The 27,510-nt window shown below is 53.1% G+C and overlaps 3 protein-coding genes across 3 annotated transcripts; 2 read left to right on the top strand and 1 right to left on the bottom strand.

Annotated features, from left to right (window-relative positions):
* Positions 1-934: 934 nt before the first annotated feature.
* BESB_052530 (uncharacterized protein) lies at positions 935-3,593 on the bottom strand (the record flags this gene model as incomplete). Its single annotated transcript, XM_029363688.1, has 4 exons — positions 935-1,732; positions 2,100-2,378; positions 2,620-2,976; positions 3,303-3,593. The coding sequence occupies 4 exons, from the start codon at positions 3,591-3,593 to the stop codon at positions 935-937; spliced, it is 1,725 nt and encodes a 574-aa protein (XP_029219611.1).
* A 2,104-nt stretch (positions 3,594-5,697) lies between these two features.
* On the top strand, positions 5,698-8,516 carry BESB_052520 (uncharacterized protein; the record flags this gene model as incomplete). Its single annotated transcript, XM_029363687.1, has 10 exons — positions 5,698-5,830; positions 6,069-6,191; positions 6,475-6,536; positions 6,804-6,893; positions 7,156-7,195; positions 7,404-7,457; positions 7,757-7,864; positions 8,023-8,057; positions 8,234-8,288; positions 8,452-8,516. 10 exons carry the CDS (start codon positions 5,698-5,700, stop codon positions 8,514-8,516), a joined length of 765 nt encoding a protein of 254 aa, XP_029219610.1.
* A 2,056-nt stretch (positions 8,517-10,572) lies between these two features.
* Positions 10,573-17,315, top strand: BESB_052510 (uncharacterized protein; the record flags this gene model as incomplete). The annotated part of the gene is made up of 8 exons (XM_029363686.1): positions 10,573-11,488; positions 11,997-13,967; positions 14,174-14,401; positions 14,750-15,103; positions 15,300-15,720; positions 15,918-16,252; positions 16,434-16,606; positions 16,896-17,315. 8 exons carry the CDS (start codon positions 10,573-10,575, stop codon positions 17,313-17,315), a joined length of 4,818 nt encoding a protein of 1,605 aa, XP_029219609.1.
* Positions 17,316-27,510: the final 10,195 nt, after the last annotated feature.

The following is a 27,510-nucleotide window of genomic DNA, read 5'->3' as shown; positions in this document are numbered from 1 at the left end:
CAGCACCGCATGCTGCCTGATTTCTTTTCCTCAACGAGCGAACTGCGACACCAGACAGGTACGAATCACATCACATGGTGCGAACAGTCGTCGGGCCCCTAGTTGGGGCTACGAGTGCCCCCCACAAACAGTCGATGCAACAGGAACTGCTTGTGTACAATCGTATGCAGATCTCCAAAGAAACTCGCTGAGCCGACCGATACACAATTGCTAACGCTACCTATCTACGACGCCGCCGCTGAGCTGAATGATGCTACTATCGCACGAGAAAAATTGCCCCATCAGTGCCATTCTTGAAAATGATATCGGCTACAGTCATTGTGGCTTCGTCCAGTCTTGTGGAATCAAGATACTGTTGGCAAGTATCGGCGTGGATGTGAGTTCCCGGATAAGCATGAGTCCTCCTCCTGGCCTCGTGCGGGGTCGGTCGGGGAGGACTACGAGGAAATCAGAGCGGGAAGAATCCGTACATATCCAAGGTTTCCCGGGGTCGGTAGGGGAGGACTAAGAGGAAATCAGAGCGGGAAGAATCCGTACATATCCAAGGTTTCGCTTGGTCGTTGTGACACGGGAGGGTAGATTGTGGTTAGAACAGCTCTAGCTGTCCAAACACATGCCCCGTTGCTAGTTAGGTCTATACACGAGCATTACGACAGATTACAAGTGACCATATACGGTGACCGACATCAAGCGGTGTTGACCGTGCAAGACGGCGGCGCCTGCGGTACGCCCGACCTCACACGAAACGAGACACATCAAACCACCGACACACAGCCCAAAGCAGATTAGCCAGCGCCTCATCCGTTCCACCCTTAAGCAGGTGATTTCAAAAAACGAATAGACGCTCTACGCAAAATAAATTGGCGGTGTGCCTGCAGCCTCAGATGCTGCCTGAATACGACCACGAAGGTCCAGTGCGCGAACCTCCCTACGCTCAAACATTCTTTAAACCTGGCTGTCGCAGGGGATGTGGGACGGCCGTTGTGTCGTCGCCAAATTGGCGCTCGAGTGTGTCGACGTCCGGATGACCGTAGGATTCGAGGTACGCAATAGGATCTTCTGTGATTCCCTTATGGTCAAAATGTGAGTGCATCTCATCGAACGTATGGTAGACGTGAGTTTGAGAGTGAGTCAGGTATTGTTGCCGGGTGCGTGTGCCTTCGGGGACAAACAGCCTTTCCAGCCCTTCTTCGTCTTCATCTTCGTACTCGCCATGAATTCCGTGGTGATCCAGATCATCCTCGTCCTCGAGGTATTCGTCATCTTCCGAACTCTCTTCTTCGTCTCCCACATCATCCTCTGGTGAATGGAAGACCTTCTGAAGCGAAAGCTCAAAGAAGTCTTCGGGCGCGGTGTGTTCCGGATGGCCTATAACGCGGATAGACGCATCCACTGTCGGGCCTGCTTCTGCGGCCACGCCGCCGTTAGTTACGTTCGATGCTTCTGGAATCGGTTCACGGACTACCCAGTGAACGCTCCTCGGCACGCCATGCTTCAGGTACGCAGTATACCGCTTTTCGTCACGCTTCTCCGCGTCTCCTCCCTCAAAGTCGGAGGGATGGGCGAGCTGCTTTTGCCTCACCACAGGCAGTAAAGCACCATGAGGCAGGAAAGCCAAAGGTGCAGGCCTCTTGAAGTTCATGTCGCCGTTGAATACCCAGGTATGGTGTGTGTGGTCATAGAACAGATACATCGATTTGGAAGCGGACGCATCTGTACCACGAGCGGCCTCCTGCACATACAGCGTTATCGGGCATCCACAGAAACATGTAACTACCCCTCTTCTTTGAGCGGTTCGAGGCCATCCGACACGGACGGCCGCCACGTCTTCATCGCTTCTCTCCCCCCAGCTATGTGACACAGGTTCATGTATTTAGTCTCCCATATGCGTTTTCAGTTAGTTGTGGGCGTCCGTCTCACATTCACCGCGATAGAGAATACTTCATCCAGGGCAGGATACGTACAACAGACGATTCGCACCCCGAACGTAAGACAAATCTGGTTTCGAGAAGGCACCAAAACACCTTACAGACCGTGCTGGACGCGCGAGCACGTACACGCAGACGTACGCGCTTTACATCTCATAGTTTTACTCTCACCGTTTTCACCTCTCTCTTCCATACAAGTCTTCCGTGAACGAGGAGCGGCTTCGGCCGTCCGTCCCGGGTGACCATCATATCGTAGCTGCCGCCAATCCAGCTCCCCAGTCTTGGGCCGCCAGCGACAAACAGACGCTTGGGAACCTCTAGGGGGCTCGTGTGAACTCCGACAACATGCGTCTCGTTGTGTTGACCCTCAACGAACGGAAGACGATACAGAGGCGTTTGGAGACCGTCGATACCTCTAGAAAGATGGAGGTCATGATGTTCCTCTCCATCCTGCAGAAAAAAACAGGTGGAAAAAGAGGGAGTGAGACATCCGACAAGTTCCGAGATGGCTTGAAAGAGACGACCAACCCCGACTGGTAATGTCCCTGCACTTTCTCCAGTGGCTCCATGAAGCTGAGAAGGCTGTGCGTCGATGTTCCTGCGCCGCGCTATCTGCGGCCTACGAATACCCACCAGTTCTGTTGCACGGCAAAGATCATTTCTCAGACCTGGTACAAAGATACTTTCTTACCCATACATCAACAAACGAGTGGTCGTCCGGATGCTGCTTCATGATGTCGGCTTCAAAGTCTGCTCTCTCGTGCCTTGCGTAGCTTGGCGTTTCTTGATGAATATAAACGCGTCTCCCGAGAGCGGCGTGGAGCGCCGCGTGGCTGTCGTCGTGTCCACCCCAGTGAGAATGGGCCGATGGAGGGATTTGTCTGTGAGGGCTGGAATGGCTAAAGCCATTGTTTACCGAAGGTATATCTTGAATAGCTGTTCTCGGTTCAGTGACTGTGGAGCTGTTTGAGGTCCAGTGGGAAAGGGTCGACCCCGCCACAAACAGAAGGAGCAGACACGCTGCCAAGGTCAGCCACACACGTGTCGCCTGAGAGCATGGAATAAACGAAACACAACAATATCCGTTACTGACAGCTGTGGTGTGGTGCCCTTCTCAGTCTGCCAACTGGAGCGGAGCCCTAGGACTCGACCCCCTTGTAGATATCCCACACTCGCGCGAGTGCATGATTAAACAAGACGCTAACTGCACACGTGGCTAATAAGTCACTCCTTTGGCCGGGTGGGAGGCTGCTGATAGTCATCAGTAAAGGCGCAACATGTTACTCTCTCTTCCCGCTTACGTGTCGCTGTGTCAGACCGCTACGCGAAAAGCACCCGGCACTCGCGCCGTTGACACCACGTGCTCATGCCTACCTGTCTAATCTGCTCGAACACCCCGGCGGGACCTTCACGATATCCTGTCTCTTTCCTTGCACTGTAGCTATCATCCATAACGTATCCGGCGGCGTTCGATTCACTCTGGTAGAAGTAACCCGGCTTGCGGGCTCGCGCGCCACCACATGAAGCTTCACCAGCTTCGAGAAGGTCGACGGACGTCTCACATTCAACATGGTCCCTCGAAAATATAGAGGACGTATGGCTCAATGGCAAGGAAAAGCCATGGCCAAAGCTTCCGCGCGCCCTCGAGCTGTAAGTCGGGTCCATGGTTCGCGACTGGCAAGAATGTGCACGAACGATGCAGGACACGAGAAGACACGGCTTATCAATCTGCAACCTTTTAGTCACACAGCAGCAGAGGCACCTACGCAGAAAGGCCAACGAAATGCAACCCCCCAAAGAATGGCAGTGCCGAAGAGGTCCCAAGTCAAATCACGCCGCGAAACAGGGCAGGGCGCCTTGGGGAGATTCTGTCCCGCCTGACACAAGAACCTCAGGTTACTTCCTCGACCGCGCGGCAGACGATTGGATCTCGTCAAACATCATGAAATACAAATGGGGTCATCAAATGCAAGCAGCAAACCATACGGCGTGTCCCACGAGCAAAGCCTTGGAAGACAGCTGCGCCGCCGCTCAAAAGCTGCGTGATTCATAGGGCACATGAGCCAACGTTGCCGCGGCCTCTGGTTGCTAACTACGAGAACGCAATGACCTGTGATTCCTCCAATTTATTCCGATGACCTGTGACTCCTCCAATTGATTCCTATAAATGAAGAAAAAAACCAGTGAAGACGAACTGTAGAGAGAGTAAGTATTTGTGACCCGCCGAAGTCAAATCTGGCTGGCGCTTGCAACCGGACAGGAAAGCAAGAGGCCACGACAGTTTTCGCGTGGCTCCCGTCGCTGTGTCTATCTGCTGGAGCTGCCTGTTTATTTTGGCAAAACAAAAAGAGGAGATTGCTTGCGCCACGACCAGGGAAGAATGAACATTTGGGCAAGTTAGCCGCCAGTCCGCGTAACAGCGCAGTAGACGCTACCGGGTGGCGCGGCCGCCTGTCTGAGCTCAACGGAAGGTCGCAGGGGGGGGAGGAGGGGGGCCAACTAGCCGCCACCATGACTTGCCCGCTGGTGAACAAACCTCACATTAGCTATGGTCTGATACAGGCGTCTTATTATCTGCTTCTACGTAAGCGATGATACAAGGAGAAGGAGCAATTTTTCGTTAACCCGTACGTGTCTCACAGATCTTTGCTCTATCTCGTCGAAGACGCGCTTCGCGGATGGCTCCCAACTTCCGCGGGCCCATCGACGAAATACGCGGCACCTTTGTTTATTTCCACCGTCCTCGATCACTCCTTCATCTTCCGGCAGTCTGAGTCAGTTGCATCTTCTTTACGTCCTTTGTCGCGCGTGGGTGCCGCGTTGGAGCCGGCTTATATGTCTACCCTCCCGCGGGAGCGTGACCGCGGCCACCAGTTCGCTCGCCACGTGATGTGACAGCACAGGCGTTGCTCCACCGAGGTCACTTCTCGGAGGCGTGTTTGGAAGGGATGGCAATGACTTTCCACTAGAGTGAATCAGGAGTGTGTGTGAGGGTGTCTATCAGTTCGGTGTGGAAGGTTGACAGTCTACCGGGCGGGCCCGTCCCCACGGCGTAACGTCCTTTATCGCATCATCTTCAGCGGCATACGCCGCACTACAGAACCCGCTCTTGACTAGCGTCTCAGTACCGCCGTAACATTGGTCACAACCAGGCAATCGTGGTTGTGGATTTGCTTCACCCGCATGCTTTTTTTCAGCACCATTGGCGCTAAGGCTTCGGTGGACGCATGCATGTCTCAGCGTTTCTTTTGTGTCAACCTCATCAATCACTGAGGCGTACCGATACGACGCATGAACGGGCAGACATCTGCTCCTCCTCTGCGCCTGGGGTATTTTCTTGATACACAACGAGGTCCTGTGCCGGCGTATGTATTGTCTGACAGCCGAAGCTCCCTTGCACGTCCCCTGCCACTGGGTCACCCCCGGCCCTTGCATCAATGTACACGTCTATCGGCTGGTCAAGGGTCACCACTGACCAACCGCTGCGACTGCTGTATCACTGTATCATCCAACCCCCGACGAAGCTTCGCTACGGCTCCGCCTCAGCGCCCGCTGATACCTCTCTTCTTTTCTTCTTTGGGGGCCAACCAGACTTTGGTCGTTGACGCCTCGCTGGTCGTCTGCATGATTCTGCTTAACAGCGAACATAAACTGTTATAGTAGGTCCGTCGGATTGTGTGTCGGTGCGTGACGCGAGCTCTGTTTAGTACTGCGCGAACGCAAGCGCCACAATTTGGATTAACACGGTAATAAAATATGGTTCGAAATAATGGCGGCAGCGCGGACGCCTTCCAATACCACTCCCTACTCTGCAGAGCTCCAGACCTTTTTGATAACCAAGTTTGATCCGCTCTTGGCGATTGTCCGAGAGCTCAACGATCGCTTACAGAGCTCAGAAAAAGGTAATGCCCGTTTTCATTCGGAGAAGAACCGCAAGGACATTGAGAGGGAGACGGGAGCGACCCAAAAGTCGTCTGATATTGGAGCGAGGCAGCGGGACGGACGTCAAACTCTAAATCCACTGCGACAGACGCATCAGGCAATATCGACTGGACGTGCTAGAGAGACGCACTTTTGGACTGTACGCAAAGGTTTTCAACGCGTTACAAGTGGCCTGTATGCTCTGTTCCCTCCACACAGAGCGATTCCGTCTCGAGCGGCGGACACAGCGCCTAGAACATCAGGTTCTCGCGTTGGTAGATTCGGTGGAGAAAGGAAAACCGCTTGAAAGGATTGAAGAAAATGATGAGGACAATCCCCAAGGTACGCACGGCGACTATCAAATAGTAAAGGCCAGGTACTGGACGCCGTGCTGGAAGCAAGCTGCGCAAGACACGCCGGCGTCCGCTGTTGAACAACTGTTACTATCGAAAGCCCTTGTTGGTTTCTGCGGGATGCACAGCCTCTCGATTACCGGCTGTGGAGCGCGTTATCGCGCATTTGCGTGTGCGCTTCCGGAGGCTCGGGTACGAAGTCGCAAGGGATGTGTGTCAGTGGCCAACTCTTCCCCGACGGTTTGCCCCAAGTTTTGTTCCTTTTACTTCAGCAATCCGTGAGATGCTCCGTTCCGAAGAGGCCCTGGTGGCGCCGTGGTTGTTTTCTTGCCAGGTAGGTGATTCCGAAGCCCGCGCGCGTGGCTTACGCAGTGGCCACTATGGCGTTGATGTCCGCCGCGCCTTTTACCAAGTACCGTTCAACCGTCAGCAGTGGCCTCCTCTTCCTGTCTCTGCTCATCTAAAGCGAGCCCAGCTGAGCGTGTGCAAACGATGGCCGGGGTGCAGCCAGTTCGCGCGAGAGGACGCGGATCCCGAGGCTTTGTTGTCTTAGTCACGTTTCTCTAAAGGTATGACCACATCCCTTGCCTTAAATTATCAGATCGGCACGCCGACCTCGGCGTTGCAAGTGCTTCTGGAGTTCACTCCCGACACCACCGAGGAGCTGGACGTAAAATTATGGAAACGAGAGGTACGGGGACGGTATATGCTTTTCGGTTGAAGGCCATAATTCGGAGCCGCTCGTAGAGAATGTCACCCATGCTATAAAGGGAGAGAAACATCCGCGTACAGGCGAGATTTCAGAGCAAGTTGCTCTGGCGGTGTCGTGCAGAGTGACGGTATTTCCTTGCTGACCAAAATAATGATGTCGAAGGACGCAAACAGCTGACTGGCACAGGAACAGAAAGAAGCATTATATCTGGATAGGTTCATACGGGCTCTGTTTTCTTCAGGAGGATATGTGGATAATGTTTCTCGAGGAACTTCCTGACGGTAAGCAGCGTAATCGTTGCACGCATTGGGAATTCCACGGTTGCGTGATTGTTCGCGTGGGTGTTCTGGGGGGGGGGGGGGGGGGGTGGGGGAAGGAGAACTCGGATTTGATGCTGGGAGTAGCAGCAAAGCGGAGCTCCCTCCACAGGTGTGGGGGATCTATCCAATCTCCTTTTGCGTCGCCTGCTTCGGCATGCCTTGTTCACAGCATTCGTCTTGCGCAAGCCTGACAGTCTACAGCTCCTGGATCTCCGCCGCGCAGGTACGGCAACCTGACGACCCCGCTTTCTGTCCTCTAGGGGGGACGGTGAAGTGCCTTTCTGATAGGGGAGGCCACCGATTAACGCGTCCTACCTCTGCGAAGAACGTCCAGGATACTTTTTCAGTGGCACAACAATAAAACGGCAAACGCATATTCCAGGCATCATCCGCACGAATGCGTGTCCGTCACTGGTGTGTGAGCGGCAGCCTGAATAGCAGACTGCGGGCGTGGAACGAGACATCTAATACATCCAACAAGAGTGCTGTACTCCACACAGTTGCGATGTTCCTGTTCCGCAGCCCGACGAGCGCTGTTAGAGCTGTGCCGTGGGGAGGCCCTTTTCATTTTGCGAAACGTCCCGGGAAAGCTGGAGGCTGCATCTTGCCCTACGGCAATTACGCTTGTCGGTAAGCTCCACACCTACTTTGTAAGTAGTTCAGTGGAGTTTGTTTGGCGACAAGAGAGTTGATTGAGCGTGTCGAGACTACAGGCTTCGAGTGGCTGGGCGCGTCTTCGTACATCGTCAACAGCCGAGGTTTTTTCTTTGTGTATGGGTTTTCTGCAGCGATCCTGGCCGCAGCACTGTCCGAGGCGTGGTCGGTAAGAGTCCTGACCTCACAGGGAAATTCATGCCGTTTTGCCGGTGTGGCAGATTGGCTGTGCGATCTCAAGTTTCGCTTCCCTCCACTAGCATCCATGGGGGCGACGGCAACTGTGTCCGATTGTGGGGTCTCTTGCGACCACAGTGGTCTTCTTCGTGTTGTCCTTTTCTACAGCGGATCGAAGCAGCGGAGCCGGAAGCATTAGGTCGAGTGGCGCTCGTTCTCGAAGGTACGTTGTGCACCCCGCCCATGGTCCAAAACACGATAGGTGTAAGATATTCCACACGCGCGATGAGGTTCATCTGCTATGCGGCGCGTTTTACCGTGGTGAATTAGAACTCCGATTTTCATAACAGCGCCCACCGATTCTGGGTACTCTTTGTTCCCTTTAGGGTCAGACATTGGCTCTCGACTGCGCGCTGGTCGAAAACGGTTCCGCATTGAGCCTCTCAATTGATTGCAACTTTCCTCCACTAGGCGAGCTTGCCGCGTAGGCTTTTCGACGGAGTGCACCCAACTGGAGGCGCATAGATGCGGCGGTCTTGTCCCAACTGTCGCCATGCGTCTTTCTCAAAAGCCTGGGATATTTTACAAGAGCCGTTGTTGAGTTTCCTGGGCTCTCGTACTACGCCTGTGGCATCCGAAAGTGCGGCCAACTCGCACGTGTATTTTGTGTCTGGTTAAGAACGTGGCTTTTGTTCTCGTCTCTGTACGACTGCACTTGTTCAAGGATTAAACATTAGAGGAATATTAGTAATAATACAGGTAGTTCTTATCTTGCGAATCGGTCATCACTGAGACATGTGCGGGTGTAGATGATTGAGTTGGTCGCACCAAAGGTGGAGCGCATATGCTGGAATTTGGAGCCTGTTGTCTGAGACGACACTTTCCCAATTGTTCTGATCTTACAAACGTGCGAGGCAGCACATACAAACTATTTAGCATCCAGCAACGGTTCTTCACTGTACCACTCGATATGGCCCTCAGTATCGGCTTCTATAGCTTGCGGCCAAGAGAGCCAAACATCTGTGAATATATCTAGGAAGCATACCTCATTTCCGGTTATGTGGAGAGGCTTGCACCAGAGCCCGTAGATGTGGTCTGGTACACCTCACGTCAGTGAGGAGCAGAAGTTTAGACAAGAAATGTCATGGATTCGCACGGCGCCTACTCTTCATTAGACATCTAATTTGGGTCTCAATCCTCATTCTGGTACGCGAACCCCGTAGGGGTCGTGTTTTTTGACACCGTGTAGCAATTCTGTTGCGTCTGCTGCGTGGCACTGGGCGAAATCCATTCCCTTGGGAGCTAAGGGGGGGGGGATTCTTTGAAGCCGTGTCGATGAAAACCGCCCGTAGCACTATAATCGCATTCCACTCACGGGACGAAGACATCGAGCACACTTGCACACCGTCCACAGGCAGTGACGGGACGAGTGACCGCGTATGGCTGGTGGAATGTGGCTTTGCAACGCGGTCTCCGCGACCAAGCAGATTTTCTACTTCACAACGCGTGACCTGATCCAGGATAAACACCGGCAGAGGGGGAAGCGGCGGTCAGAAGCAGTTTCCGACACAGTCTGTAGTACTCGGACTCAGCCAGTCGAACGAGGTGCGCGACCCTCGAGCTAGCGGACGCTAGTGTCGTGGAGACAAACCCATCGCGTTGTTCAGTGCTGCTCCCGCCATTCTGCCACTAGTCGTAGCGTGGAACCCTCCGACCACGTGCTCCAGCTTGGCGGTACTCAAACTTGTGGGTCTGATGTGTTGGTATGCCAGTCGTGTTCCAGCAGTAGCCATACAAACATTTATAGGTGTGTCCAGTTCGTCGCACGTCACAGTTTCGCACGCTCGACCTCTCGTGGCATCGCTTGTAAGACCGTTCTCTGACACGCTACCGCAGATCTCACAGCGTATTTGTTTTCAAATCGATGGCCTTACGCTCGACGTTGCAAGCCCGGGGCTTTTTGTACAGTGATGCCTTTACTGAGAGAGGATTGTGATATCGAATTGTCTGGAAGAACAGGGCGGCTCACCGCATGCTGATCGAGCTGTTTACCCAAGCTTGAGAGTTCCTCGGGGGACGTGTTCGTGCCATGACGTTTGTATCCCTCCGCACATGTCTGCTATCCTCCGTTGCGATATCTTCGACCACAATATTTTGCTTTACCGTTGCCGATTCTGCTTTTGGCGACCTGCCTTGTACGAAAGCTGGGTGGGTACCCTCCACCTTTGTCCGTGTTTGAGCGGTTTTCACCCGCCTGTTGCACTGCTCACCACGGTAGCACTGTACACTGGGTCCCGTGTTTTCACTCGCACAGTTTGACCGGCATCGCCAAGGCTTCTTCAAACGTTACGAGGTCTGCAGCGTGGGAATCTGTCGGAGAGCATCTGTGACTTCTATGTCTGTCTGTTTCCGACGTTCATGATCCGACAGGGATCGGCCGGCAAGCGGGAGATGGCAGCTGGCACCGTGCGACAGTAAGGTGTCGTTCCCCATGGACTGCGGCTGCGATGGAGCTCAAAAGGAACCCATGGCTCCGGTGGGCCTGGCCGAATTCAGGCCGAAAGCCGAGTCCTTGCGCGCCGTCTGGTACTGGTGTGGCGAAAGACTCATCCACTGGCGACAGTAGGGGAAGGCTCAAAGAAGTTGAACAGTATGAGCAGTCGTCGCCAGGCCGCCAACGCTGGGATGTTGAGGCCGCAGGTGTGATCTCGTGCTTTCGGCGCTGCGCAGCAAACCTGCAAAAGACCTGGTGGCCCCGCCTGAACCGTGGTGTCCGCATTGGTGCCATCACTACACTATCACTACACCTCTCGGTCTGCAAAACATTGCCTTTGATTGGCGGTATGCCAGGGCAAGGTTGGTGCATCAATACGTACTCCCTCGCATCGACTTCACTACCAGAACAGTCGGGAGCTGTGTTTTCGTGTTTCTGGGTGTGGGTCTTCACTCTCGCCTGCATCGCCATCATGACATTCATCCTTTTCCCTGTGTTGACGTTTGGGGCTTCTCTCGGACGATCGATGTGCCTTCTTCTGTTCCTACTCATCATTTCGTGGCTTTCTATCATTCGCCTTCCCATGACCTATAGAGTGGCTCCCTTTGTTACCCACGTCAACACTCATAGCATGACTGGATTTGCGTATGTATACCTTCCCTATACAACGGCTGCTGTTATCTTGGCTCAGCAGTACCGTGCCTTTGACACAGACTTGCATACGGGTCTGAAGTTTATCGCATCGTACAATGCTGGTGTCCTGGCGGCCTCCTTACTTGGCTGGGCCCTTTTCACGCTGCAGGTTGCGCTGCCTCCTTGGAGCAGCCAGCGCCACAACGTGCGTGTAGCGCTGAGTGGGATAATGCTAGACGTGCGAGATAATCTGGTGAACGTGGCAACTTTCTTCCGTGAACTTCGCCGCAGACTGCGTAAGTGCACGTAGGCCATGTTGGGAAGCACCACGTAATCTCCACTTTCGCGCAACAGGCACGCCGGCTGACGTAGGCAAAGGTGGTGAGTAGCATTCGTGACAGCAAGGTTGGAGTACGGGGTGTAGCAGCTGGGGCCGTCCACAGCGAACATGCCTAGCTACAATATGGCCGGTAGATCGTATGTGAGGCTATCCTGATCCCATCCTCGCATGTTGATGAAAAACAGAATCCGGACCATATCGAAGATTTTGTATGTGTGCCGCCACGGAGGGGGAGTGGCTGAAGGCAAGGTTGGTTTCGCCCTTTTGTTCGTGACCGCATGGGGTAGTGTGTCGCAGGGCAGAACCATCATCGCGTATGTATGTCTGATTCACATCTGTGTCGTGCCCACTTTCCCGATGCCGCCGGGATTGAAGGAAACACTTGATGCGGGTATAGTTAAATTGTATTGCCTAGATCTTCCACAAAGGGCCGCGCTATTTGTTGTTTGTCCCTTGTTTCACAGTAATGAAAGATCCCCGCGATTTGGAAATGAACTACAAGAAGTTAAAGGAAGCATCGCAGACACTGCAACAGAGTTGTCAAAGCATGTATAGAGCAATCGGGTTGCAGACAGATCTTCGTGTCGCCGTTGTGGGCAGCAGCACGGAACCATATTTCATGTATCCAGGTCCCGGTGTGTTCCTTTTCCCTTTTTTCGCCCGCTGCCTCGAGGTCCTCATTCACAACTGCATGGCTATAATAACGCTTTCTCGGAACATTTGCATCATCTCTCAGAACCTTGTACGAGTCCGAGTCGGGGCGAATGATGCTATAGCAGAAATTCTGCAGCGCATAGAGCCGTTACTGAATACGACAGTTCGTGCTTACAGTCTGTGCGCCACCCTCCTCCTTGTCCGTCCTTCCACCGTCAAGAGGGCAGCTTTTCGGGAAAAGGTTCGCCAAGGTCTCGAACAGCTTGACCAGATCGATGACCTGGTCGGAGACTCATTTAGCCTTTTTCGCTCTCCCAGCATGCAGCTGCCAACTAGACAGCTGACTGTTGGGGATGATGTTTCCGTTTGTCTACGGCGACTCGTCAGCCGCGCATCGATTGGTAGTAATGCAAGCGCTGTATCTGATCAAAGTGGAGTATTTTCTTCCTTCTCATTCGTCGCTCCCGACGCGTCAGTTGAATACCCGTCGTTCATCGCGGGCTTCACTGGCTCCTACTGTCCACGCCCTGCTGGTGGTCATACTGCCGGCGACCTTCATGTGCCACGCATTGCGGATTACCGAGCAGCGTATGCCCATCCTTGTAGCTTGTTTCAACTGGAGCCTCCTCCGTATGCCAGACAAGAGGCATCTTCCCAGGCGATCGCGTCGTCTATCTCTATCGGCCCAGCCGATAGAGATAGAGTGGTGGGGAGTCGACAACAAAAAACCACGGTTTCCCCAGGAGGCAGCTGCGTACCGTCCCACAGCTTTTGTTGCCAACCCGCCTCCGTCGGGGGAGTACATACAAATAACGTGGCTGCCCCCATTGAGGATGGTACCAAGTTGCGCCCGCCTGGCGGCTCTATCGGCGTTACGCAGAGTGCGAATGCAGCTGCGTGTTCAGATCAAGAAATGGCAAGGGACGTCAATACTCGGAGCTACCAAACTCTTCAAACATCTTCTGTGACCCCTTGTCAGAAGGGCTCTTCCCAATCGCGCTCACGGCCATTTGAAAATGGAGTCGTTTCCGTTCCTGTAGACGGGGAGATGCAAAATCCGTTTGATGGGACGGCGGCGGTGACGGGTGTAAACCCATTTAGCTGCCGCGACACCGGGAATGCTTCGGAATTTGCAGGCGTGCCACGAAGGGGGTCCGGAACCGTCCAGGCCGATGCCGATGAGGTGCGAAGCCCGTCGCCCATCAGAGCTGCAAGCGCAAGCTCACGCAGTGACTCCCTTGAAGCAGAGCCTTCAAGTTTCCGTAGCCCCTCCAGCATTGACGTAGACGCCGTCCTGAATGACATCTGGAGCCGCAGTAGCAGCACGGATGATTTCAGTGAGTTTGTAGGACAACCTGGTGCCTCACCGGTTCCGCCGTTGCACAGCGAGAGAGAAAGGCAGGGACCCGGCTCCAAGCTGCGCAACGAGACTGCAGTGCCTAACGCAGTGGCGAGGGACGGAGAGCAAAACATGGATGCAGCAGGCGGCGTTGCCGGCTGGCCCTGGCTTGGCGATTCTCACCAGTGGAACCCGTCACGCCCGACTAAAAATCACTGCAATCTCAAGGACCCTAACGTATTGCTCGGAGCAACGGGTCAGAAGACTAGTGGCACCGTCAGTCAGAGTGTTGGCCTGGGTGCCGCGACGGAGGAAATGCGGCAGGAGATGAGGCTTTCGAAGTTGATCGTGTCTCTGTACCAAATTTGTGCCATGGATACTCAAGAGCTGTGCAGTACTGTAAGGGGGGCATGCATCGCTGTTCTCACACCATCATGGCCTGGTAAGTGCTTCGCCTGGATTGGAGAGCTATGACCACGCATTTGTTTCTTCTCCCTTTTTCCAGTAGTGGTATTTGGGTCCGTGAAAACTAGAGCTTTCCCCCCACGCTGTTAATGAGATACTACGCCACTTCGCGCGGTGTGAAACATATTGGAAACACCTTGGCCGCGCACACTACTGCTCCGATGGAGTTGTGCGTGTTCGCAGGTGCCCGACAAAATCTGAGAATGATGACTCTGTCTCTAGCAATGGTATTCGTACAGCTTTATGTCGGTCTTCGGAACCTCTTGCGCCCTGATAACTGGAAGTGGCGAGGCAAGGACGCTTTTTACCGGGACGTAGAGGTCGTCCACAACATTCGGCTCATTGGAGGACTCGGAATCCTATTCGGGTTTTGCCTTTTTTATGGAAAACACATAGACCATTTTCTCGGAGGTAAGCGTTTTGTTTCGCTAGCCACTGTACAAAGGAATAGTGGCCCCTGGAAGGATGGTACGGAACCGGACGCATCATGATTACGGGCCAAACTGTAAACATGCTTTCTTCGAGAATGGGAGTATATTCACCGTTTTCCGTTGGTGTCACCGCTTGGCTATGCGTACGTGTTACGCCGTTGAACGACGTCGTGCGCAATGTACATGTAGAGAGAGGGGATACATGCAACCTTCTAGTGAGGTAGATTCGTTGGAGAGAGCTTAAAAGTGGTGACAGTTGTTACTCAAGCATGACTCAGTTGTCACCACGGTTTCTTTGAATCGAGTTGGTGTTTGCTTTTCCTTGTAGGCTTAACGGTTGCACACGGTCCGCAGACGGCGAAGCAGTGGGTGATTCTCGGTTTCCTCTGCGCTCACAGCTTCACGTATGAGGGAACCACGCAGAAAGGGTTCAAGCGTGCAGTGGGTACCCTGATGGGAGGCCTCGTCGTGGAGGTCGTTCTAGTGGCAACGACGAGCTACTTCGCCGTCCTTGCTTTCGTGTTCGTCTCCATCGCTGCAGCCGTTTTCGTATTCGCGAGTCCCACTGACCCTGCAAGCGAATATGACCGCGAATTCGGATACATCGGGCAGGTCTTCATTTGGACTGTCACTTTCGTGCTCGACGTGATATGGACTTACGAAGGAACACTCCCGCAAGCAAGTACGAGCCCACGAGAATTTCACTATATTAAGCGTTAAGTTCCGGTTTACCGGCATTCGAAAGATCCAGGGCACACCGTAGCGATGATCAGCAGGTGAAGACCTGTGACACTGCTTCAGCACAAATTCAGCATACACATGCAGATGCTATATGGCTTGCCCTTGTGTGTGTGTTGATGTGTTTCTTTCGTTGCCAGAACTACGGGACACTGTCGTACGGAGCCGCATATTCGGGAATCTAGTTGGAATCTTCTTCTCGATGGTCATTGGCTTTGTACCTCCCGTTTTCAGCGCTGAGGTGGCCGCCCGAACGTACTGTGCTACGCTTCTGAAGACATGTCGACGTTGCATCGTGCTCATAAATGCAGCTTTCCTCAGCCTCACACGAACGAGTAATTCCAGGGAGTCAGGCTCCGCGGGACAGGTGGTTGTGGGATGCCGATCCCCATACCTGCAGAGTACAGAAGCCTCGTCTTTTTCCACGCCTACGTCACCAATTACAGCGCCTAGCAGAACGCTTCAGTGGGCACGGCTGCTGAGGTTCGGTTGTCCTGGCAAGCGTTTAAGCAAACACGAGTGGCATCGACGTCGACGAGAAAAACGGAAAGGCCCTCCTGAGTGAGAGTCATCGTGACAGTGTATTTTGGGATTGCGTCCAGAATATATCTAGGGAGTAGATGGAGTCGAATGGCCAGTGATTGTCTCCTTGATTTTTATTCTGGTTTCGGATGTCGTCCCGGCGTGTACCATCTCGTGTTTCATCTTGAGTCGCTTCTGTGTGGTCTGATGTTGGCGCTCATTGCGGCGTACGACAGGTTCCACGACTACATTCTTCAGGCAGAAGAATTGCTGAGGCATCGTACCACCCGCCTGCTTGTAGTGGCCCGCATGCTGTACGACGAGGGCGCCTCGAGTCCGCATTCGCCGTTCTGGAGAGTGGAGCCGGATATGGGAGAAGTCATGAACAAAATCGAGTACCTGATAATGTCTGTGGTAGACACGGTCGATAGTTTATGCCATCTGGCAGTCACGGCTGATCCAGACCTCGCCTTGTTCCTCTACGGGGGTCCCATTGAGGGTCATGCCTCATCCCTCAATGTGATACAGCAGGATAGACGCAACCTGGAGCTTCTGCTTCGCTGTCGGTCAGGTATGAATGACGAGTGGACTACGAATGCCGGCAGGTCTCGTTATACTACAAATTCGCGATATCAGCAGTCGTTTAAACCGTGTTCTCTGGACCCGAGAGACGTTCACTTTCTGCAGAGTGGATCCTTAGCTTAAACAAGGAAGAACTGGTAACTTCCTTTCTGTGTGGCTTTCTTGAATAGGTAACGCTCTCCAGTTGAATCTTTTCCGGATGGTAAAGGCGCAGTCAACATGCTTTGCGTTGCTTGCGAAGGAGATAACCGCTGCTGTGTTGAAGGTGGTTGACAGAATCATAGCCTGGGAGCCCTTCAGAGTCCGTGTGGCGATGCCCCGCAAGTATCTTGTTGCAGCGCAGGTACGGTATCTGCTGGGGGAGCGGGGGAGGGGGGGGGATTCGAGCGGAGGACATGCTGCACTTTCCTCATTCATCTTTACAGCTGCTGATGCTAACAGCATCCGAGGCGCGCTGTTCCGGGAGATTGGAGTGAGGCAGAAGCGATAGCGGATCGAGGCCTCTGACAACTCGGGCCCTATCTGGCTTGTTGCATCCACAATTGTAGTTTTTTTGGGTGAGAACGACACGATAGGGGCCTCTTATAGTGCATTTCTTCATTTGCAGAACTTGTCTCTTCTTGTGCTTTCAGGCATATGCTCGCGCGCGATTCAGAGTTGAGCGGTACAACAGCCGCATCTACGAATGTTTGACTCTTTGTGGGAAGGAACTAAGCGAAGCGGGGACCTTCCGAATGGACGAATGGAAGGCAGCAATTTTCAGTGTTCTTCTGATCGTTGAGAAGTGCGACAACAGGATATATTTCATGGACGACCTTCACCGGTTTATTGCGGCAAGCGCGACAAAGACAATTTACAGGAAGCACGATCCCGAAAATATCCGCGAGCTGGTTGTTGCAACCTCGTGTTTCGAGAGCCTTAGCAGTCTTCGGAGCACCAGCATGCTTCACCACCACACGGTCATTGGATCTCGCCGGCCCAGTCAAGGGCGGGTTTCAAGGGTGGACAGTCACGGACAGCTAGAAGAGGTACCGTTGGTAGCAGACGAATAAGGAGTGTCCCATTTGAGCTTCCAGTCCAGATACTGTGATGTCTTGCAACAGTACCGTTACACGTGGCTGTGAAAGCGGAAGCACACTTCCAGTCCCTACAATAATTTCCAAACTGCCATGTCAAAGAATGTATACCATCGTGCAGTTCATGTAACCTCTGCTTCCGCACAGTCAGTCATGAACCCAGGCGCGCATGCCACTGAGGATGATGGTCTCATCGACAGGAGGCTTCAGGGATGTATACTCTTTTGTTTTTGGTATTGTCACATAGGTGATAGAACAAAACTTTATCGCGCGCGTGACTGCGTAGAACCTCTAGAAGTATAAACGTGCAAATATGTTGTGCGGGCCCTGACTTGGACCGCATACCCCACACGGAAAGCTACGTGGCTTATTTCCAATCGCCTTCCTTCTCTTTTCTTGTCTCCCACAGAAGTTAGGAAGGACCCGTCCCATCTCAACGCGGCACACCTACAGGGTCTGGGTGTGTATGTAAGCGGTGTGAAATCATCTCACCACAGTGCACGCTTGGCTGCTTCATTCCAGACACCGGTTGTAGGTGCAGTGTAAGAGTGTGACAGGAGCCGGTTTATTTGTGTCAGACCTATGCATATTTCCTCTCACTTTTCCCAAGCTTACACTGTCAGCAGAAAAAAGCAGAAAGGGGCATAGCGTGAGGAAAGCAATGACGTCTTAGTTGACTGTCCAGGATTGATGCTATCCACTGGCGGGTGAGGCAGAAACGCCCGCATGCAGGGGACCCGTGGAGGCCAGCAGAGCAGCGGCTCAGGTGCCAGTGAGTATTCGTATCACTGGAGAAGAACAATGGAAACGATCGGTAGGAAGACCAAGGCGCTGAAGGCGCTGAACCTCTTTTGATTCTGCTGTCCTCGCCAAACCTGCAAGTTTGTACACGCTCTGTGTTTGCGGGGAAAACATGTATCCGCGTCTGTCCGGTACAATACGAGTGCATGTTTTTCTCCTTCGTTGTGGAAACTACAATACTTCTTGATAACCTTTGTCACCCAGAAACGCGTACACGTAGTCTCACCCGAAGGTGGCATAGCTCTTCTGTTTCAACATACTTGCAGGGTGCCGAAATTGTCGTCTGATCATGGCACGCGCAAACTGCACCACGGAAGGCCCCGAACCTTGCGGGCAGTCACACGTTTTGAACGAATATGTAGACACAAAAGAATATGAATTGATATAACCAATGCCAGGAAGCCAACGGATTCGCGCCAGCGTGTATTTTGACGCTTCTCTGCTCTGTTCCGAATGCGCTCGTTCGGCGGTTTAGGAGGGGGGTACTATCGTGCTCAATTCAGATTCAGGAGCTGCGCTAGACAGAAGAAAGATCTGAGTGGCCACCAGCATCCTGTTCGATGTGCTTTTGTGGAAATCAAGAATTGACTCCAAGGTGCCTTACCGTGCTGAATGCCCCACCATACAGAGTCTTAGACGCGGCAGTTTCCCACTCATACGGGTTTGCATGCCACCTACCATTTATGCGAGAATTCGCAGCGTCCTGGTACTCCGGTAGTAGGTCCTCTCGCAGTACAGCGCCTCCAAGAGTACTGCGACCCAACTTTTGTGGTTGCCGCTATCCGGTAGCTTGAGAATAGTGCAGGAGCTGACGAGGCCGGATACAAAAGTGATGGCTTTTGGCCAGAACTCGCACACCTTTACCTGGAAATGTTCCACAGTGTGAGTGACACACTTTAGGAACTGCCAGCCTTACGCCAGTCATTCCCACGTGGCTCCGCGTGGTTACGGCAGTAGAAATGGACGTCCCATGGCAGTGGTCAGCGGGCGGGAGGAGATCAACGGGACCATTTTGTCAAGGACTGTGCCAACCGAGCCGCTCAAATGTTAACGGGGACTCAGACATCCTTTTCTGCTAATGTTCAACAATTTTTATCAAACGCCAGTTGCTGCGTCGTCTCCAGTGCCACGCTTAAGCTCAATAAAAAGTTGCCGCTCCTTAGGCTTCAGGGTTCTGTTACTGCGTCAGAGATGTGTGTGTGCCTAGAACTTATATGCGTATTGAAGCAACTGTATTACGCAGTTTTTTGCTTTCACTAGCATGTTAACGATTCGCGCTGTATTTGATTCGTCTCTCCTTGTCTGCGTAGATGGATCTACGGGCAACTCCGCTCCGTCATGAGTGCCTGCGTCTACGAGACCACTGCACATATGCCGCCAACCCGCGCGGTCACCTTAGCGATTTCATCTCGATGCACCACCGTTCAGCTTAAGTTGCTTCCAATCTACTTGTGCCAACTTGCCTATGTCGCCTAGAGAATGCCCGCCTTCTCTACCCTTCTACGCTACGTGAATTGCCGCTGAATGAGTTCGCTGCACAAGCTGTTGTGTTCGCCTGATTCTTGAAGACGTTGAAGTTCTGCTTCCGGGGGTTGGTGCCACAGGGCGGCATTGTTGAGTCTGCTTTGTACGTGTGTATGGTTCCCAAATCCGGTCCAGGGGGTCTGCTGCACCCATCCACCGTAACAGCGGACCGGTCGTATTTGGACCCGATCAACAGCTGTAGTTTGTGTGCTTCGAAGATTCAAAGCTGAGAGAGTTTCAGACACAGCAAAACTGAAGATCCCTGCTCTTGGTGATGCAAAACAGCGAGGTCGTGCTCGAACAATGAACAAAGTTGCTGCTGATGTTCTTACGGAGATGGAGATGTGTCTGTATTCTACGCTATTGCGGCGACGATTCTATGCTAGTCGCATGAAGAGTCGCTCGGGACGTTCAGCCGCCGGGCCGCAAGCTTCTCTTTTTCTAGCGATTTTGTGTGTACTTGCGCCACGTAAGCCGCCACACCTCTTCTACTAGTGATCCCACTCTTGGCATTGTTACCGTGTACGGAACGAGGGTTGAAAGCGGTAAAGCCGAGCGCATGCCCAATTGTTTGTCGCCGATATGCGTGTCGCGCCTCTAGGTTAATGCTGGTTGCCTGCGCTGGCTAATGGACAGCAGACTCGCCCCTTATCTCGCATGGCTTCCGTATGCATCCTTGCAGGGAGGAGATGCTCACCTTGGGTAGGGGCGCCTCAGCAAGACCTATGCTAACGTTTGCTGTTCTAATGTTTTATTAGGTGGAGCCTCTTCGGAGCTGCTCTCGGAGAGATGCCTACGCACATGCCTTGCGTCTTGCTCGCAACAACCTGAGCCTAACTGCAGCCTCGAATGCCTTCACAGTGTCGACAGGTGCGAGAAAAAAGTCAGAGACTACGAGGAGCATGTCTCGCGGTTGGCCTCGGAGTTTCATGGGAACGATAGAAACAATTCCATCGGAGCTTCTCTTGGCGTGCTGCATGGAGAGTTTGATGCTAATCCCATCGAACCTGCAGAGCCGGCCCGGAAGCTCGAAGAGTCAGGCAGACCGACCGCGAACATCTCGACAGGTATTTCTTCGCCATTCTCGAGAAAAATGAGATATTAATTGATCAGTGGCAGCGTCACTTGCTCCTTGTACTGAACAGGAGTGCGCGTGGAGAGGGCGGTTTGAGTCCGACTAAATGCTTGTGCTCGCTGTTACCAAGGCATCCAACAAGATGACAAGACGCAGCATACTACGCACTGGCAGCACAGGGAGGGTTCTACGTGTTTGCTCGTAGCGTTGGTGACTTCAGGGTCGCAGTATCGCACTATAAGCACCATATGTGAGTCTTTGCACCACTTATGGCATTCTTGTTCAGCGGCGCCAATGGCACCTATTGCGATCTGGGAACCACGAGCAGTTAGCCAGCAGAATCAAACAGGTGTTTGTCCTATAAGTTCTGGGTCGCAGCGAGGTTCCAAAAAACTCGATAGAAGCGGAGGACGATGCAGGTTCACTGACCTGCGAATCGCAGGATTTGTTAGTGATCGCAGTGCCTTCCACTTCCCGACGGGGATATGGGGTTGTGGACGCGTGCTTGCGGACAGCGAAGAAAGCATCTTACCAGTGATCCTTCAAGACGTGCAGCAGCAAATCTGTCCTGGCTTTTCCATGGAGTCCTTGCAGAGACAGACTCGCGCCTGAGGAGCGTGCAACTACAGCGTTATCGGACACCGAAGCTTGCAGATGGCCAAGCGAGGGGCCCAGTGCGGCTCACCAGCGCAGAACAACGGTTCCTCACTTTATGGCGGAGACACTCAGGAGCCGCGCGTGAACGTAAGTGCGGGGCTGCTTTCATGGAGGTAGTGCCATACAAAAACAGCAAGCAAGACGAAGCCAAAACTGAGCCAGTCGCCCCCGTAACTGTTGGCCGACAAAGCAGATGATAGAGACTTCTGCCGTGCATCATGCGATTTACTTCTTTTCTTTGGTCCTCCAGTTTGCTAGCAGCTGGCCCGCCCCACCCCTGGCTGCTCCACACGCCAGTCATATCAAGCAGCTAGCGTATTCGTTGTCACGTGTCGCATGTTCGTTTGTGGCGTTCCGTGCTCCGGCGCAGAGAGATTGTGGGAACCAGCCACCCATAACACTACTGGCGGAGCGGGGGTGTCGATAATCATGACCGGGAGCCGCTGTAGTTGGCAGTGCCCCTTGACTTGCGAGATAAAGTACCTTCCGGGGTGCACCAATGACTGTCTCGAGTCTCGCCGATGGTGCCTGCGATACGCCAATACCAGCGAAGAGCCTCCTCGTGCTTTTGGAGATGACGCGGATGCCTGCCCAGATGCATTCCCTACGTGTGTGGTGGATGCACTCGACGATTCCAGTCGCTCTTTCCAGCAATCCGACAATGCGGGAACGCCACTGAAACGGCTTCTTGCTGGAACCCACGCTGGTCTGACGTCCTCATCTGCGGGGGCATTCGTTTTCAGCAAAGCGTTAACACCTTCTCACCAACGTTCCGCATCCTTGCCGGCAGGATTCGGTGATTCTGGCTTTCGGACAGATGAAGGTGAGCTCTTTTGCCTCTCTAATGGTATGGGCGGACCTGTGAGGTCTCTAAAACACACGGACTGCCGTTCTGGTTTTCGTCGTAACTATGTCGTTTCGAACAGATCGCATGCACTGTGCAATTTATAATAAACGTCCATGTGCAAAAGTGGATATGTGGAGGGAGTCAGAGTGCGCGTCTCTTCTATGTGGTCAAACGGCATCGCACGATACAGCTTAACGGCACCGAGTGGGTATCAGAGTGCAATATAAACCGATGCGTATTCTCCCTGAAGGTGATTCCCGCGTTGGGCACGGTGGTCTAGTCGCACGCTTCTTCAACTACCTCTTATCTCATGTGGCAGCCAGACACCCCCGTGGGTCGACAATTATACATAGAAGAGCGGACACTGGTAGTCTGGCGGTAGCAGTCACCGCTTATTACCCATCTGCTCTTACTGATTTTAGTGAACATGGTCTTCGGATTCTCCTTCATGCAGCAGCGCTGTCCGAGGAGGTGCTGAAGAGAACGTACATACGTTTGTAAAAAGATATGCCGAAAACATGATCACGCATACCCGTCAACAGCGCAGCTGCGTTAGCTGTTGGAAGCACGTCTAGATCTCATGTTTCGTTTGAGGCAGTTGATAACCTTTCTAGTTTACAGGTAAATCTAGTGTTGGAAATACCCGTGTATTGCTTTTATCAGGTTTGATGCCATCGGTCGTTTACAGCTTCCACTGCTCATATAAACTGCCGGAGTGAGAGGTTTGTTGGAAGCCTTCAGAATATTGGAAGTTCGTGTCCAAATCTGCTTTTTACAGACGACGAAATTGTAGATACGGACTTGTTCGTGTTTCTGGCCGACCCTACCATGACGGTGGATCCCGTGTCCGGCATCAGTACAGAGGCCTTGGATGACGGAGGTCGTTTCCGTGGAGCCGGCCGTCAGCGGCAGCGAGCATGCCGCGGCTTCTCTACAGAGCAGTCGGATTGTGACGACGCACACGGTCAGGGCGAAGCGTATTTTTCAGGTGAATTTATTAACACCGCCACACGCGGAGAACAGGCTAGCGCGGCTTCACAGAAGCGACAGCGTGCACTCCGTCAGTAACGCCCTCAGCTTTCAATATTTGCGCACACTGCGAAATGGCTAACATCTACAACCACAGCGTGCTTTCGGTACTCAGGAACTGCAGGCTGACCCTGGAGGTCAGAGGAGGGGGAACAATGCGGAGGGGGTATTCTCCAGGCAGACGAGAGTAATGGCGATTGTGTTTGTCGAAGGGATCGTTCGGCCAGCTGTCACATGAGATCGAGGAAGAACGCCAAATGACACCGCTTTGGCATTGCTCCGCAGAAGAAGCTACAAAGCAGGAACGCCAGAACTTCGAGGTAGCCCCCGCTAGTGCCTGTCACCATTCTGTAGGCATGCCGGAGATGAGTGCTCGCCGTGTCAGCATCGCTGCCCCTCTTGAACAAGGCTCCTTTTGAAGGGGGGTGTCTCGGACCGAACCTCCCTGACTGTTCCTTAAGAAGTGACTGCCGCTGTCGCCCAACTGCCACCTAGTCACGACAGTTGAGTCACGCAGTGCTAGCTCACAGATACAGGGCCGACAACTAAAACTTCTGTGTAAAGCACAGCGCTGTCAGAAAGGGGCTTTCGAGACATTTCATAGCCTGGAGCGCGCTCCTGTGCGCTACCTGTTCCAGTGACCCTCTTTCGTGCCGCTCTGCAGAAGAAGGACTTAGGTGTTGTTTTCCCGACGATAGGCTGCGGCCATTGTATCCGCGTGCACGGCTGAAAACATTTACCAGACCTTCCGTGGTGCAGGCGGCAGCGATTCACGTCCCAAGCGCGCCTCTCCCGTGTTGGAGTGCAAAAGATGACGATGAGGATGGACCGTGTTGAGTTTTCCAGGCAGCCGCCGTGTCGCGCACCGAACGCACCTCAAACTTCTTTGCTGTAAGAACCTGCGTCCGCCATGTTCCCGCCCGTGTCCGGATTCTTGACTCACCTCTCCGTATTCTGTTGCTGACCATGAGCCGAATCTGGTTGGGCCAGGAGAGGGACGTGCGATGACTGGCAGTAGAGCGTACGGCGGCTCGGAATCTATGATGTATGATTGATGTGATGCTACCGTGCACCATACGGGAGCAGTGGATTTCGACATGGCACACTGCCACCGGCACTGCTGCTCTCTTGCTTGCAAGATCCCGCACTCCCCAACAGGGCGAACCAGAACTATGTCCCCGCTGTGGCCTCTCCAAGCTACCGGGAGCAGGCGAAGGCCTGATCGTATGAAAATGTATCCTGAAGAAGTCTACGGTATGCAGGCGCTAGGCATAATTCATTGCTGCAATTGGTACTACCGTGCAGCGTTGCAAACTAGGGACAACCACGCAGGGACAAGTTGCATCAACTACAGCCACCGACGCTGGTGGAAGCACCATTTCTAGTTCGGGGTTACGGAACCCCGGAACCGGCAAAAACTCAGCTTCGCGTGGTGCGGTCCTCTACCGGACAAGGGTTTCGTCTTCAAATGCGGCTCTGCTTTCCACCGCCCTATGCGGAGACACAGAGGGATGAAGCGGTCACATGTTTGCACTGGTATACATTTCAACGGCATACACGCCGATACCCGATCCTCCCTTGTTCCACCATTAGGACTCCCCTAACCGAAAATCTCACCATCTCACGTTCAGGTGCACAAAACCGCGGATCACGTACGGTGGTGCTCCTTGGAACGATAGTAAATGCTTCAGGACCACAACTCGTCGCGTCGACTTGATGGGAAAGAGAGTACCTCCAACGGATTTTACGCACTGCGAAAACCAGGATGACCTCAAGTTTCTCCTTCAATGCGGGATCACTGAAGCCTCAACGGTTCATTCGATACAGCATTCTCATTTCGTCTCAACGGAGCGAGCGGGAATGCGATTCGCAAGCACTATTTGCATGTCCACTGACCCGGAAAGTAGAACCAGTTCGAGTGCAAGCTTTCAACATATGCATCGCATTATGTGAGCGCCCTTGTTACTTGGCTTCGCATCGATACGCGTTTCTCTTTTCACCGGGAAAGCAGGGACGTCTCGCAGGAAGAATACGTTCATCATCGCTTATGAGGAAAATGACACTGCTAACGCAGGCTGGACGCTCACCATGTCAGCCTACGACATGGGTGTCTCATGCAAATCAACTGAAAAAGGTCGTTAAACCTCAACGTACTCGGTAGGACCCACCCTTCCCCAATGGAGGCGCTGAAAATGTGTTTGTTTACGAATTAGGCAGAGCACACAAGAAAAAAGTCACTGCTCGCTTTCATTCATTTCGATGCAGGCCTTCCGCATTGGTCAACCTAAAAGGAATATCTGAGAAAGATACTCTCTGAGCATACACGAGCATCCCACGCGGGCATGTTTGACGGGTGCCTGGGTGCTACACGCCCGATATTGCAAAACCTCATGACCACCCTAGAATCTAGCTGAATCACTTCCCGTCACTGTTTCATACAGTAGCAGCCTCAGAATAACCTCAGAAAAAAGTACGATGGAAGTATCGGATACCGCGACGGGACGTCCGCGAGCTGATGTCACAAATGTAGTGGGCGGCTCTGTCTGGAAGCAGAAAGAAAGCCATGTCAAATCTTCCCTGCCTGTGAGCAGCCACATTGTCGATGACCCTGGACAAGGCAGCACGCCGTTGTTAAATAATGCCGCCCAAAGGCCACTTTGGCCTTTCCATTGCCAACCAAATATTTCTGTCACCTTTCTTACACAATGTACACGCCCTTAAGAGGACCACGAACCACATTCTAGAGGTATGCACCAGTCGAACGTTTGCCATTTTGAGCGTTGGAAAAACATGCTTCTTACCAAAAAAATGCGGCGACCGTTAAGGCATCGGCAATGCTTGCGTCACGGGAATGCCTACGGCTCGAGTGTTGTCTGTGCAGCGTATGTTTCGCCGTCCAGTCGTGCACCCCGACCCTCAAAAAGCCTCGCGGTTGAGGAACACTGGGCTACACGAAGAATGGATGCTTTCTTACACATAGGAACACCGGTGGGTTGCAGCACTGCGATGCTCTATTATATATATATATATATATTAGACAGGGCAGTTTAGAACCTCCAGAACAATCGCCATCGAATATGGATGTCGCACTGGATCCGCCTGGTCTTGTAACTCGCTGCTGGTCTTTTTAACTCGCGGCGTGATCAAGTTCAGAGAAAAGAACATGAAGCAGGCGTCAGCGTGGCGACCGGAAAAGCTCGCCCGCCCTTGTCTATACCACAACGCGCCGTGAGTGTTAATATTGCCGACCTGCGCTGCAGCATACGATTCTGCCCCGCAGCAGTGTACGCAACATCCGTAGTAGCCTGAACGCGCCGCTCACACGTTCCCACGTTTCAGTCGTAATACGACCACACAGGTCGATTCCCATACTACAGGCACTGCAACTGCAGCATGCTGCGACTTGCCTTCGCTCCACCGCTATTTTGCCTCCGGAAAGAGACGTGTTCTTCCTAAGAAGCACGCCCTATGCGGAACTTGGGGCAGTTATGCGTCCGGGGACCCGGCTGTTGTTACGTCAAAAGCGAAGGCATGGCCTACCTTATAGGCAGCGTTTCAATTTGCCGTACTGAACGAGGCATGAGCCTGAATGGACCCTATCACCAAGGAAGCAACGCGTGGGCTGGCAACGTATCGGCAGAGGCACGTGCCAGCCTTGCCCCCAATCGGTGATTTGCGGCCTTCCCACTCTGTGATGAAAGGTCTGTCGCGGAAAACGAAGAACTCACACAGTCGGTGCACGGTACTGCACTGACCCAGTTGCACGCAAGTTCGCTCGACGACGAGGTGGGTGAGGAATCTGTTGTTGCCGAGAAAAGGCAGCCCGAAATGGGCCCCGATGATTCTTCAAGGGCGCACATCAAGCTCATCAGGTCAGACCACTGGTCTTCTGTAACCCCCCCGGTTGCGAGCGGTTCTAGGCTGCGCAGCTCAAGAAGATTGGCCAGCTGTATCACAACATACCACATCATACTAAATCTGACAAGGCCACGCATTCCTCCACGGGGAAGAATACGCTGAGAGAAACATATGCTTTTGTGGATGCAGCTAGGTTTCTTCCCCCCCTCTGCAGTAGTTTGGACACGCTGTGAAATTCGTGCTACTGTGTGTGGCTCACGAGTCCTACGGTACCGAGAGGAAAACACTCTGATTCATCATCACGGTAGTGGTTGGTCAGCAAGCGATATGGCAAAAAGCTTTCCACTCGTGACTGCCCCGCTGTGGGCCAAGCTCCTCTA

This window comes from Besnoitia besnoiti, chromosome IV (genome assembly GCF_002563875.1).
Source record: "Besnoitia besnoiti strain Bb-Ger1 chromosome IV, whole genome shotgun sequence".
NCBI lineage: Eukaryota > Apicomplexa > Conoidasida > Eucoccidiorida > Sarcocystidae > Besnoitia > Besnoitia besnoiti.
This window is presented reverse-complemented; position numbering and strand designations above follow the sequence as displayed.